The sequence below is a fragment of the Caretta caretta genome, chromosome 23 (genome assembly GCF_965140235.1).
Source record: "Caretta caretta isolate rCarCar2 chromosome 23, rCarCar1.hap1, whole genome shotgun sequence".
Classification (NCBI taxonomy): Eukaryota; Metazoa; Chordata; order Testudines; family Cheloniidae; genus Caretta; species Caretta caretta.
In genome coordinates this window covers 11,958,791-11,970,053 of record NC_134228.1, presented here as the reverse complement: position 1 = coordinate 11,970,053, position 11,263 = coordinate 11,958,791, and the positions used below count along the sequence as shown (strand labels likewise).

The 11,263-nt window shown below is 62.5% G+C and overlaps 1 protein-coding gene across 2 annotated transcripts; it reads left to right on the top strand.

Annotated features, from left to right (window-relative positions):
• The first annotated feature begins 1,082 nt into the window (after positions 1-1,082).
• On the top strand, positions 1,083-9,619 carry CCDC106 (coiled-coil domain containing 106). Of its 2 annotated transcripts, none has more exons than XM_048832641.2 (7): positions 1,083-1,357; positions 3,005-3,070; positions 4,056-4,153; positions 4,613-4,720; positions 5,117-5,293; positions 5,705-5,911; positions 6,547-9,619. In XM_048832641.2, exons 3-7 carry the CDS (start codon positions 4,123-4,125, stop codon positions 6,861-6,863), a joined length of 840 nt encoding a protein of 279 aa, XP_048688598.1. In that variant the 5' UTR covers positions 1,083-1,357; positions 3,005-3,070; positions 4,056-4,122; the 3' UTR covers positions 6,864-9,619. The 2 variants fall into 2 exon arrangements, with proteins under 2 accessions (XP_048688598.1, XP_048688599.1); XM_048832642.2 differs by lacking the exon at positions 1,083-1,357 and adding an exon at positions 2,319-2,420.
• The last annotated feature ends 1,644 nt before the right edge of the window (positions 9,620-11,263 follow it).

Below are 11,263 nucleotides of genomic sequence, written 5' to 3'. Positions count from 1 at the left end.
GCTAGGCAATGGCAGAGCTTGTGGGGGTGGGGAGCCCAGGGCTGGGCTGGCAGGGGCTGCAGGTCGGGAGTGAGGGGCACCTGCAGGGCTGCTCCCTAAATAATCTCACACTTTGCAGATGCTCCCTAACTCCCAGGCTAGGGGCACCTCCCCCCTTTTCCCTTTGAGGGGGGGCAGGCAGCTGAGACCCGCCCCCCGAGGGAGAAGCTGGGGGACATTAACTCGCTGAGCGTGACAGCAGCCCCTGCCCCCCCAGCCATGAGCACCCCCCACCCTTACTGATCCGTTTCCCTTCGCCTCCCATCCGGCTGGGGAACTACGCCTCGCTCCCTGACAGTGTGGCTGGGCGGGGCGGGAGCCTGAAGGGGCCGTCGCTGAAGAGTCGCGCTTTTCCAGTGGCGGAAAGTAGCATGGGAAGCGGGGAAGAAGCGAGAAACAGCCCCCCCGTGTGGGCAGATAGAGGATCGCTCGGTTAGATGGGTGGGGGGTGCATGGATCAATCATAGAATATCAGGGTTGGAAGGGACCTCAGGATGATGGACAGAGCTGGGGGAGGGATATGGCTGATGGAGGGGGTTGGGGGGTGGATGATGGAGGGGGTTGGGGGGTGGGATGGATGATGGAGTGGGCTGGGGGAGGGATGATGGAGGGAGTTTGGGGTTGGCTGATGAAGGGGGTTGGGGTGGATGGATGATGGAGGGGGTTGGGGGAGGGATGATGGAGCGGGTTGGGTTGGGGCGGGTTGGGTTGGGTTGGGGTGGATGGATGGATGATGGAGGGGGTTGGGGTGGCTGATGGAGAGAGTGTGAGGGTGGCTGATGGAGGGGGTTGGGGATGGACGATGGACGATGGAGGGGGTTTGGGAGTGGCTGTTGGAGGGGTTGGGGGGATAATGGAGGGGATTTGGGGTAGCTGATGGAGGGGTTGGGGTAGATGGATGATGGAGGGGGTTGGGGGAGGGCAGATGGACGGATTTGGGGGTGGCTGATGGATGGGGTTGGGGATGGCAGATGGAGGGATTTGGGGGTAGCTGATGGAGGGGGTTTGGGGGTGGTTGATGGCTGTGCCTGGTGAGGTTAGAGGGGTGTCTATGGGGTGTCTGAGTCTCTCTCTCCAAGCCTCTTACCCTCCCCCGTCAGTCCCCCCAGGGGAAATTGCTGGGGGAGAGGCTGGGCCCTAGTGGGGTGTGTGTCGCTCCCCGCTGCTCCCTCTGGCACAGCCCACCCCCACGCGTGTCTGCCTGCTTGCGTGGGCGATCCCCCCCCGGCGGCGCTTTGCAGACGCTCCCTGGCTCTGCCAGGGGAGGGGGGGGGCTGGCTTTGCAGCCTGGTTGCTGGGGGTTCGCGTGCAGATCTGGGTGAGTGGGGATGGGGGGGTTGTTCTCTGCAGACCCCCAGACCCCCCGTGCACCCCCTCCCTTTGAAGCCCCCCCCGATCCCCCCAAGCCCTGGGGCCAGGGGGGGAAGTCTCTTTGCTGTGGGTCTATTTTGTATCCATTTTAGGGGGGTAGGGGTGGGGGTGGATGGGGGATACTATGTATCCCCCCCCCGGCTTTCCGTCCGGCCCCATCTCCTTTGCAAACCGCCCCAGCAATCCGGACTGGGAGCAGCCGAGTTATTACAGCTTCACAGCAAAACACCCAGCGGCGGGGGGAGGGGAACAGAAGCCATTTTTAGGGCGATTTCCCCGCATTTTGGGGCGCTCGACGGAATCGGGCGGGGGGGAGGGCTGGGACCAGGAGTTTAGACGTGGGTGGGCGGGGGTTATAGTCGATCTGAAAGTTTGGGGGGCAATGGGGGACCCAGGATCTGATGTACAGGACTGGAGGGTTGTGGGGGTCCTGGATCTGATGTACAGGACGCATGGGGGGGGGGGGCTGGATCTGATGTACAGGACGCGAGGGGGGGGGGCTGGGTCTGATGTACAGGCCTGGGATGCTGTGGGGGGTCCTGGGTCTGATGTACAGGACTGGAGGGTTGTGGGGGGCCCTGGATTTTATGTACAGGACTGGGGGGTTTGGGGGGGTCCTAGATCTGTGGTACAGGACTGGGGGATTCTGGGGGGGCCCTGGATCTGATGTACAGGATGGGGGGGCCGTGGGGGGCCCTGGGTCTTATGTACAGGACTGGGAGGCTGGGAGTGGGTGCTGGATCTGATTTACAGGACTGGGGGGCTGTGGATATGATGTACAGGACTGGGGGGATTTAGGGGGTCCTGGATCTGATGTACAGGACTGGAGGGTTATGGGGGGCCCTGGATTTGATGTATAGGACTGGGGTCTTGAATTTTGGGTGGGGGGCATGGGACTGAAGAAACACTTGGGGGTGTTTGTAGCGGGAGGGGCTGTGATGTTGGCTGCTTCAAGGTGGAAATGCCCATCCCCCATGTCCTAAAATTCTTGCTGATCTCTGGGAGTCCAGGTAGGGGGGGGGGATAGGTAAGTTGGGGGGTTCTGGACAATGTGGGCGGTCAAGGCCAGGAGTTCTTGGCAATGTGTGTTGTTGCATGTGTGACTCTGCTAGCTGAGATTACGCATGCTCATCCATGTCTCATAGCACCCATAGTGTGTGGTGGAGGGGGATTATCCTCCAGTTTAGGGGACTAGGGTGCCTGGAGCTATTGCCTCTCCTCCTGGGAAGTTTACTGCTGACTAGGTGTTGAACTAAGGAGTAGAACCCAGGAGTCCTGGCTCCCAGCCCCGCCGCTGTAACCACTGGACCGCGCTCCCTTTCCAGAGCCAGGGATAGAACCCAGGAGTCCTGGCTCCCAGTCTCCCCTCCTCTAATCACTAGAGCTTACTTCCCTCTCAGAGCTAGGAATAGAACCCAGGAGTCCTGACCCCCAGCCCTCCCCTTCCTTTCACGAACCCCCACAAATTGGCTTTGCTCCTGGCCTTGCCCTCTGATCCCATGCAGCAGCATCTGCGTGGCTCAGCAGGTGGCAGGTTCGAGTCCTGCTCCCAGAGAAGTGGCCTGACCGCGTGCATCTCTTCTTCCTCCTCCAGGGCTGGCTGGCGGGCGGCGCAGGACGGGTTCGGAGCTGGGCTGCCCGCACGGCCCGTCCGTCTCAGGTAGGTCCCTGGCTGGCTGGTGGGGAGGGTCCAAGGGCAGTTCCCACCGGGACTATGAGGGGTCACTCTCAAGCAACCTCAGCCTCTCCCAGCACAGCGCCTGTTGTGGGGAGCCAGGCTGTGCCCCCCCCCTTGGATTTCCCCAAGTCCGGTGGGTGATTGGCACCTGGTTCTGGGCATAGCCAGCCTGAGGCAGCTACTGCTAGCTCTGGGGCACGGTGGGTTCACATGGGGGAGGCCCTGAGGGGCTGTGGGTAGGGTTGTTATGGGTGGCAGCTGCCCTGGGGGGCTATAGGTATGCGCTTTCTGGGGTTATGGGTGGCAGCTGTCCCGGGGGGTTATGGGTAATGGCTGCCCCGGGGGGTTGTGAGTAGGGGCTCTCTAGAGCAGGTAGCGGTTGCCCCACGGGGCTATAGGTAGCTGCAGCCCCTGGGGGTTATGGGTAGGAGCTGTCCCGGGGTGGGGGCGGGGGTGGTTATGGGTAGCGGTTACTGGGTGGGAGGGTTATGGGCAGGGGTTGCCCCGGGGGGCTATGGGTAGCAGCTGCCCCGGGGGGCTATGGGTGGGGGCTGCCCCGGGGGGTTGTAGGTAGGGGTTCTCTAGAGCAGGTAGTGGTTGCCCCACGGGGTTATGGGTGGCGGCTGCCCCGGGGGTTATGGGTAGCAGCAGGGCCGGCTCCAGGCCCCAGCGAACCAAGCAGGTGCCTGGGACGACAAATGTAAAGGGGCGGCAGGATGTCGGGCTCTGGGGCGGCAATCCGCCCTCGGTGGCGGCAAGAATTCGGTGGCGTGGACTCTTCTTCGGTCGCCCCATCACTCCGCCCCCGTGTTTGGCGGTCAGGTTTTTTGGGTTTTTTGCCGCTTGCGGCAGCAAAAAAGCTGGAGCCAGCCCTGGGTAGCGGGCTGCCCGGGGGGTTATGGGTGGCGATTCTCTGGGGTGGGTAGTGGCTGCCCGGGGTTAAAACCTCCCTTCTCTCTCTCGTCAGCGTCCCTGTGCGGTGCCCAGAGGGCAGCCAGGGGCCCGCCAGGCCGGGGCGCCAGGACGGAAGGAAAATGACCGAGAGGAATAACCGGAGGCGGACGAGTATGCAGGGCGCGTGCAACAGGGGGCGCCCCAGAGCCAGGCCCCCACAGAGCTGGGGAGCATTAGGGGCGAGAGGGGGGTACTGGGGAGGGGCACATCAGAGCTGGGGCTCGGGGGAAGGGACTTCTGGGGGTGAAAGGGAGCTGGGGCATGTCAAAGCTGAGGGGGTATCTGTGGGGGAGGAGCAGTGGAGCCGGTTGGGGATATGATCGGGGGGGGGGGGAAGCAGTGGCTTGCAGTCAGGTTTTGGGGTGACCTTTCCCTGGGGGTAGGGGAGTCCCAGGGTATAGAGGGGGGGTTGTTGTGGGGAGGGGTCCTTGCCCTGTTGGAGTAGGGTCTGGGCCGGGCCTGTCGAGGGGGGGCTCCAGCCTGTGCGGGGGGTGGGACAGAGGTTCCGGGGGGCTTTCCCATGTGGAGGGCTGCTTTTGGGGTCCCCCCGTGACACGTCTCTTCCTGCAGTGAAGAAGGACGATGAGGCCTACGAGATCTCCATCCCCTTTGAGGAGACACCCCACCTAGAGCCCCAGATCTTCTACAGCCTCAGCCCCCCCCAGAGCAACTTCGAAGGTAGCCCCCCCTGCACCACGGACCCCCCTGCACCTCTACCCCATGCCCCCACCCCCAGAGACTGCCCTGTACCCTCACTTCCAGGGGAGCGGGGAGATGGGAGGTGTTAAGTTTGGGTGGGGGTTCAGTTGGGATGTGGGGTGGAATCCAGGCCTGGAGGGCTTGTTTTTTGGAGGGGGGCTGGGGAAGAAGGGGGGGACAAGGAAGAAAAGAGGGGGCATAGTGGTGGGGGGAGGCCACCAGGGGCAGTGGGGCCCTGTCAGTGGGTTGAGTGGCGGGTGGGGTGGAGCCAGCGAGGGTCAGGGTCCTGTCAGGGGGACCAAGGTCCCATTTCGGGGGGGGGTTCCAGGGGGGTCAGGTGGTGCTCCCTGCCCACGTCCCCCCCATCCCCCGCAGAGCTGCCGGAGCCGCCCCCGCCCGCCCTGGCGCTGATGAGCAGCATGAAGACCCAGCTGCACATGGCCCTGGAGCGCAACTCCTGGCTGCAGAAGCGCATCGAGGACCTGGAGGAGGAGCGGGACTTTCTGCGCTGCCAGCTTGACAAGTTCATCTCCTCCGCCAAGGTGGACGCTGGTGAGCGGGGCAGGACGCCTGGGTCCCTTCTCTGGCAGGGGGAGGGGAGTGGTGCCCAGTGGTTAGAACACGGGGGGGCTGGGAGACAGGACTCCTGGGTCCCTTCCCCAGCTCTGGGTCCCTTTGCCCCCCTGCAGTGACTTTAGGAGCCCGAGGGGGTGTTGGGGCACTAGATGGGGGAACAGCCCCCGTGTCCCCATTTCCCCCGATCCCAGGTCCCACCTCCCCGCTCCAGAGGGGCAGCAGGTGTGGTAGGGCTTTTATCCCGTCCATGGGCAGCCCCTAGGGGATGCCGTATCTCCCAACCAGCAGCCAGAAGAGCTTGGGCGGGGGTCAGTTCACTGACACGGCGGGGCCGGGGGTGGGGGCTTCGTTGAGGTGCATGCTGGGACCCCGTCTCTGCCCCCCCAGAGGATCACTGCCGCAGCAAGCAGCCCCCGCGGCGGGCAGAGGCGGCAGAGAGCCGGCCCGGCGAGGCCACGGACAACGAGAGCCTGGCATCCTCGCTCAGTGCCGCCTCGGAGCAGGGTGGCTCCGCCGAGCGGAAGAAGCAGAAGCAGAAGGGGGGGGTGAGCCGGCGGCGCTTCGGCAAGCCCAAGGCCCGTGAGCGCCAGCGAGGTGAGCGGGGTTCTTCAGGGGGCGCGGCCCCGGCCTGCTTGGGCAGCAGGGCTAGTGTCCCACCCCGGGCGGCCCTCGGGGGAGGAAGAGGGCTGTGGGGTGGGGTGTGGGGAGGAGGGAGCTGTAGGGGGCCGTGTGGAGTGGGGTGGGGAGCGGGGAAGAGGCAGGATATGGCTGTAGGGTGTGGTGTAGGGAGGAGGGAGCTGTGGGCTCAGCGTGTGCCATGGGGTGCGGAGCTGGGAGGAGGCAGGGGTGTGTGGGGAGGAAGGGGCTGTGGGGGGCGCGGGGTGTGGGGAGGGGCATGTGTCATGGGGTGGGGAAGAGGGAGGAGGCAGGGGGCTGTGGGGTGCGGTGTGGGGAAGAAGAGGGGTCTGGCGTGGGTGGGGTGGAGCGCCATGTCGGGGGAGGACTCACTGGGAGGGGCTATGGGGGGCGGGAGGCTTTGGGGTGGGGGCAGGTCCTCCTGAGGGGGCTGTGGGGGAGTCTGTGTCAAAGGGAAGGAATGAACAGGCTCTTCTCTCCTTGGCCTTTCTGCCCCCCTCTTTCCTCTGCCCACTGTCCCCCTCCATCCCTCCCCGCCGCCATCTCCCCGTCCCGTCCCTTCCTTCTTGCTCTTGCCGCGGCCCGCCCGACAGTCAAGGATGCCGACGGGGTGCTATGCCGCTACAAGAAGATCCTCAACACCTTCCAGAAGCTGAAGAGCATGAGCCGGGCCTTCGAGCACCACCGGGTGGATCGCAACACGGTGGCGCTGACCACGCCCATCGCCGAGCTGCTCATTGTGGCGCCTGAGAAGCTGGCTGAGGTGGGCGAGTTTGACCCGTCCAAGGAGCGGCTGCTGGAGTACTCGCGCCGCTGCTTCCTGGCGCTGGACGACGAGACCCTCAAGAAGGTGCAGGCCCTCAAGAAGAGCAAGCTGCTGCTGCCCATCACCTACCGCTTCAAGCGGTGATGGGGCCCCCTGCTGCCCCCCACCCTGGGACCCGTCACCCTGCAAACCGCCCTATCCCACTGCCACCACCAGTGCTGCCCCCTGGGACGCCCTCAAGCCACCCTATCCCACGGCTGATACCAACACTGCCCGCAGGACCCCCTTGGACCACCCTATCCCACGGCTGATACCAACACTGCCCGCAGGACCCCCTTGGACCACCCTATCCCACGGCTGATACCAACACTGCCTGCCCCCTGAGTTCGTCATCCTGCCCGCTCCCACAGCTGACGCCAACGCTGCCCCCTGGGATCCCTGTAAACCACCCTATCCCACTCTTCCACCAACACTGACCCTCCAGGACTCCCTCGAACTGGCCTATCCCACTGCTGATGCCAACTCTGCTCCCAGGATCCCCTTGGACCGCCCTGTCCCACGGCTGACATTAACACTGCCCCCGGGACTCCCTCAAACCACCCTATCCCACCTCGACACCAGTGCTGCCCTGGGACCCCTCAAACCGTCCTATCCCACTTCTCCCACCAATGCCGCCCTCATCCCCTGGGATCTGTCACCCCGTGAATTGGCCTATTCCCACGCTGTCCCCTAGGACTCCCTTGAACTGGCTTATCTCACCAATGCTGCCCCCACCCCACAGCATCTGTCATCCCACAAACCTGCCTATCATACTGCTGACACCAAAGCGTGCCCCCGGGACTCCCTCGAACCAGCCTATGCCATCATTGACACACACACCGCCCCCCTGGGGCCCCTAGAAACACCCTATCCCATGGTTGACACAAATACGTACCCAATCCCTGCTGCCCATCACCTCAAGCAGTGATAGGACACCTTCCCTCCCCCCCAAAAAACACTACTGCCCCCCTGGGACACCCCCTCCCACAGCTACCACAAATATTGCCCCCCAGATCACCTCTTGCTTCAAGCAATGATGGGACTAGGACCCTATCCCACACTGCTGCCCATCACCTATCACTTCTGGGAGTAATGTGACATCCCACCCGTACTGCACATGATCCCACCCCTCCCACCATCGCCCCTGGTACCAACCCCCTGGCACTGCTGCCCACCCGCTATTGCTTCAGACAATGGTGGGACCCTGCCCTTCTCCAACAGACTCCCCCGAACCCCTGCTACCATCGAACCCCGCACTTCTGCCACTTCAGCTTGCTCCTTCGCCTGTCCCATCCCTCTGCCAGTGCCCTCTCCCTGTGATCTGCAACCACCCCTTGCCAAATCTCTCCATCCCACCGTGTGATAATGGCTTAATTCCTCCCTCTTTCTGTGCACACCACCTGCTGGTCTCAGCACAGCTGAGCCAGGACACCTGGGTTCTCTCCCCGGCTCTGGGGCAGGAGCGGAGTCTATTGGTTAGAGCAGGGAGGAGAGGTTGGCATTGGGGCGTGGCTCTCCAAGGCCCATTCCCACACCCCTGTCCTGGGGTAGGAGGGCTGTGATAGCAGGGGCTGGGCTGGTGCTAGCCGAGGGGTTAACGCAAGGGGCCATGAGCTGGGTGCTTTCTTGTGGCTCAAGGGGTTCTGGTGACATGGGTGGGGCGGGGCTGGCTGGACCAGACTCTGGGAGTTGGGTCAGGTAGGAAAATGCCTGGGTCTCCTGCCCGTGAGGCAGTCTGGCTGTGTTGTGGGAATGGGCCATGGGAGGAGGAGGGGGAGGAGGGCCGGCCCCACGGGTGGGAGCTGGTATTGGAGGAAGGGGTGGGGTCAGGTTGGGAAACTATTTAAGCCTCTTGGGCTCGGGTCCACTTCCGGCCTAAAAATTAGGCCTGAACAGACCTCTATGACTCTGGGGGGTGGGACATGGGGCCTTTCCCTTCTTGGGGGCACCTGCTCCGATCTGAACCCCATGGACTGGCTGGCCCAAGGGGGTTGGGAATGGGAAACAGGGCCTGTCCCCTCTAGGGGGCGCCAGCTCCCACCTGGCTGGGCAGGAACTGACTGGCTCACTCAGGGGAGCGGGGAATGAGGTATGGGGCCTGTCCCCTCCAGGGGGCACCAGCTCTGATCCTGACCCAGCTTGTCAATTTCACCCCTAGGTTCTACAGTCCTGTTAAAGTTATGGGGCGGAGTGGGGGCAGCTGAGCTGATTGGCCAAACAGGCTGCAGGGGGTTGTGCTGATTGGTCAATAGCTGCCCTGGCTATGTCTCCAACTTGGGGTCCCGATTCTGGACCCAACTGCCTGCCTTGCCCTGAACTGCCCCCTTTGATCTGTTCCACATACAGATGCCCCCCTGCCATTCCATATTGCTTAGAAACCAAACCTGACCCCCATGCTCCCCATCCTCCCCACACTCCGCTCCATTGCTTGCGGACTCCTCCCTCTCCTCAGCAGGGCAGGAGCACCCCCCTCCCATGCCAAGGGCAATTTGGGGTTCCTACTCCATCTGCCCCCGCCTGGCACCAATAGAAGCGCCAGATTGGGTCCTCCATCCCGCCCCACTCACAGGGGTTGTCATTGATTCACTTCACTCCCTGTTTTCGGGGGTAATTTCCCCTCCCCCAACTGTGGCCCTGAGCCGCCAGGCCTGTATGTGTGTGTGAGTGCAAGGGGCTGTATGCGGCAGCGTGGCCGGGATGGCCCTTTTTATTCAGTGTAACAAACTCTCTTCTCCACTGTGCCTGTTCTTTCATGCCCTCTCTATGTTTAAAAAAAAAAACCAGAAAAGAAAAAAAATCTACAAAAAAAATCAATTTATTAATAGAATTTAAATTAAAAAAAGATGAAAATTTGGAATAAATCAAGGCCTGAGTCTCATTTAATTATCAAAACCTTTCGTTTCCCTTGGGCCTAAGAATAGCTGCCTCTGGGGTAGGATGGGTGTGGGGGCTGTTTATACAGGAACCCCTTGCCCTGTGCGGAAATGCAACCACCTCTGGGGTAGGGGGCTCTATACAGGAACCCCTCACATGGGGCTGAGATATGGCCCCTCTCAGGTGGGGCACGGGAGCTGTTTATACAGGGATCCCTCACCTGGTGCTAGACATGGCCCCTCTGGGGCAGGAGCTGTTAAGATGGGGACTCCTCACCTGGCACTGAGATGTGGCCCCTCTGGGGTCAGGTGCAGGGCTGTTTTTTACAGGGAGCCCATGCCTGGCACAGAGAGAGCCCATGGGTGTGATCTTGTGCAAAGCCGACGCAATACCAGGCTAGATGGTCGTATAGGTCTGATCCTCTGTCCCTAAGGGGCACTATCGGCCCACCCTCCTCTTGTGGGGCCAGTGGAGCAGGGGGCAGGGAGACCCACTGAAAGGGGCTGGAGCAAAGATTAACTGAGGCTGTGAACACGCACGGCATGGCTGGGCCCAGACCATCCCTGACCAGGGATGCCCTACACCCACCTTCCCCTTTCTGTGCCATGGCCCAGAATCCCCTCTGGAGCTCAGGAACCCCCCACCTATCAGAGGAGTTCTCCAGCCCCTTGGATTGTGTCCCTAGGGTGAGATGCTGGTATTTCGGAGTGGGTGGCTGAATCCATCCTATATGGAAGGAGGAAGGGCGGGGTCATACTGAACAGAGATCCTAGGTTCTCTCCCCAGCTCTGGGAGTGAGGGCTATTGGTTAGAGCAGGAAGGGCTGGGAGCCAGGACTCCTGGGTTCTCTCCCCAGCTCTGGGAGGGGAGTGGGGTCTAGTGGTTAGAGCAGGGTGGGCTGGGAGCCAGGACTCCTGCGTTCTGTCACCAGGGGAGCGGAGTAGAGTAGGGGGCTGGGGAGTCAAGACTCCTGGGTTCTCTCCCCAGCTCTGGGAGAGGAATGGGGTGTAGTGGGCTTGTCATGATTTTGTGGCCCCAGGGCTTATTAATTACAGGCACCTGGGACCAGTTGTCCTCCTGTTCTTCCCTACACTTGGTGCAGGGTTTACCTCCTCCGTGACATTCAGACAGCGCCTGGTGCGAAGGGGCCCAGCAAGAACGCTCGATTCCACAGCCTCTTGCCATCCATCTGTAAGGGGGAGCTTCAGAACGCTGCATCCCATCCACCCCCACATTTCTGGCCATGCCCTGGGCATCAGTTGCCTGGCGACTCTGGTGGGAAAGGGAACACACGAAAACCAGGCCCACAGCCCCTTTGGGGCGCACCCTGCTGCTGGAATCACAGGCACCCGCGCACTGGAGGGCAGCTCTTTCAATGCAAATGGGGGCCTGGCTAGAGGGGCGGACCCGGATTTAGTGGGGTGGGTGTTGGGGGCCTGGCTGGAGGGGCGGACCCGGATTTAGTGGGGTGGGTGTTGGGGGCCTGGCTGGAGGGGCGGACCCGGATTTAGTGGGGTGGGTGTTGGGGGCCTGGCTGGAGGGGCGGACCCGGATTTAGTGGGGTGGGTGTTGGGGGCCTGGCTGGAGGGGCGGACCCGGATTTAGTGGGGTGGGTGTTGGGGGCCTGGCTG

Excerpts from the sequence above, each read along its gene's own strand:
- CCDC106 (XM_048832641.2), top strand. The coding sequence starts at position 4,123 with ATGACCGAGAGGAATAACCGGAGGCGGACGA. Across the intron at positions 4,154-4,612 it reads GAATAACCGGAGGCGGACGA|TGAAGAAGGACGATGAGGCC; the intron begins GTATGCAGGGCG and ends CTCTTCCTGCAG. Across the intron at positions 5,294-5,704 it reads CTCCGCCAAGGTGGACGCTG|AGGATCACTGCCGCAGCAAG; the intron begins GTGAGCGGGGCA and ends CTGCCCCCCCAG.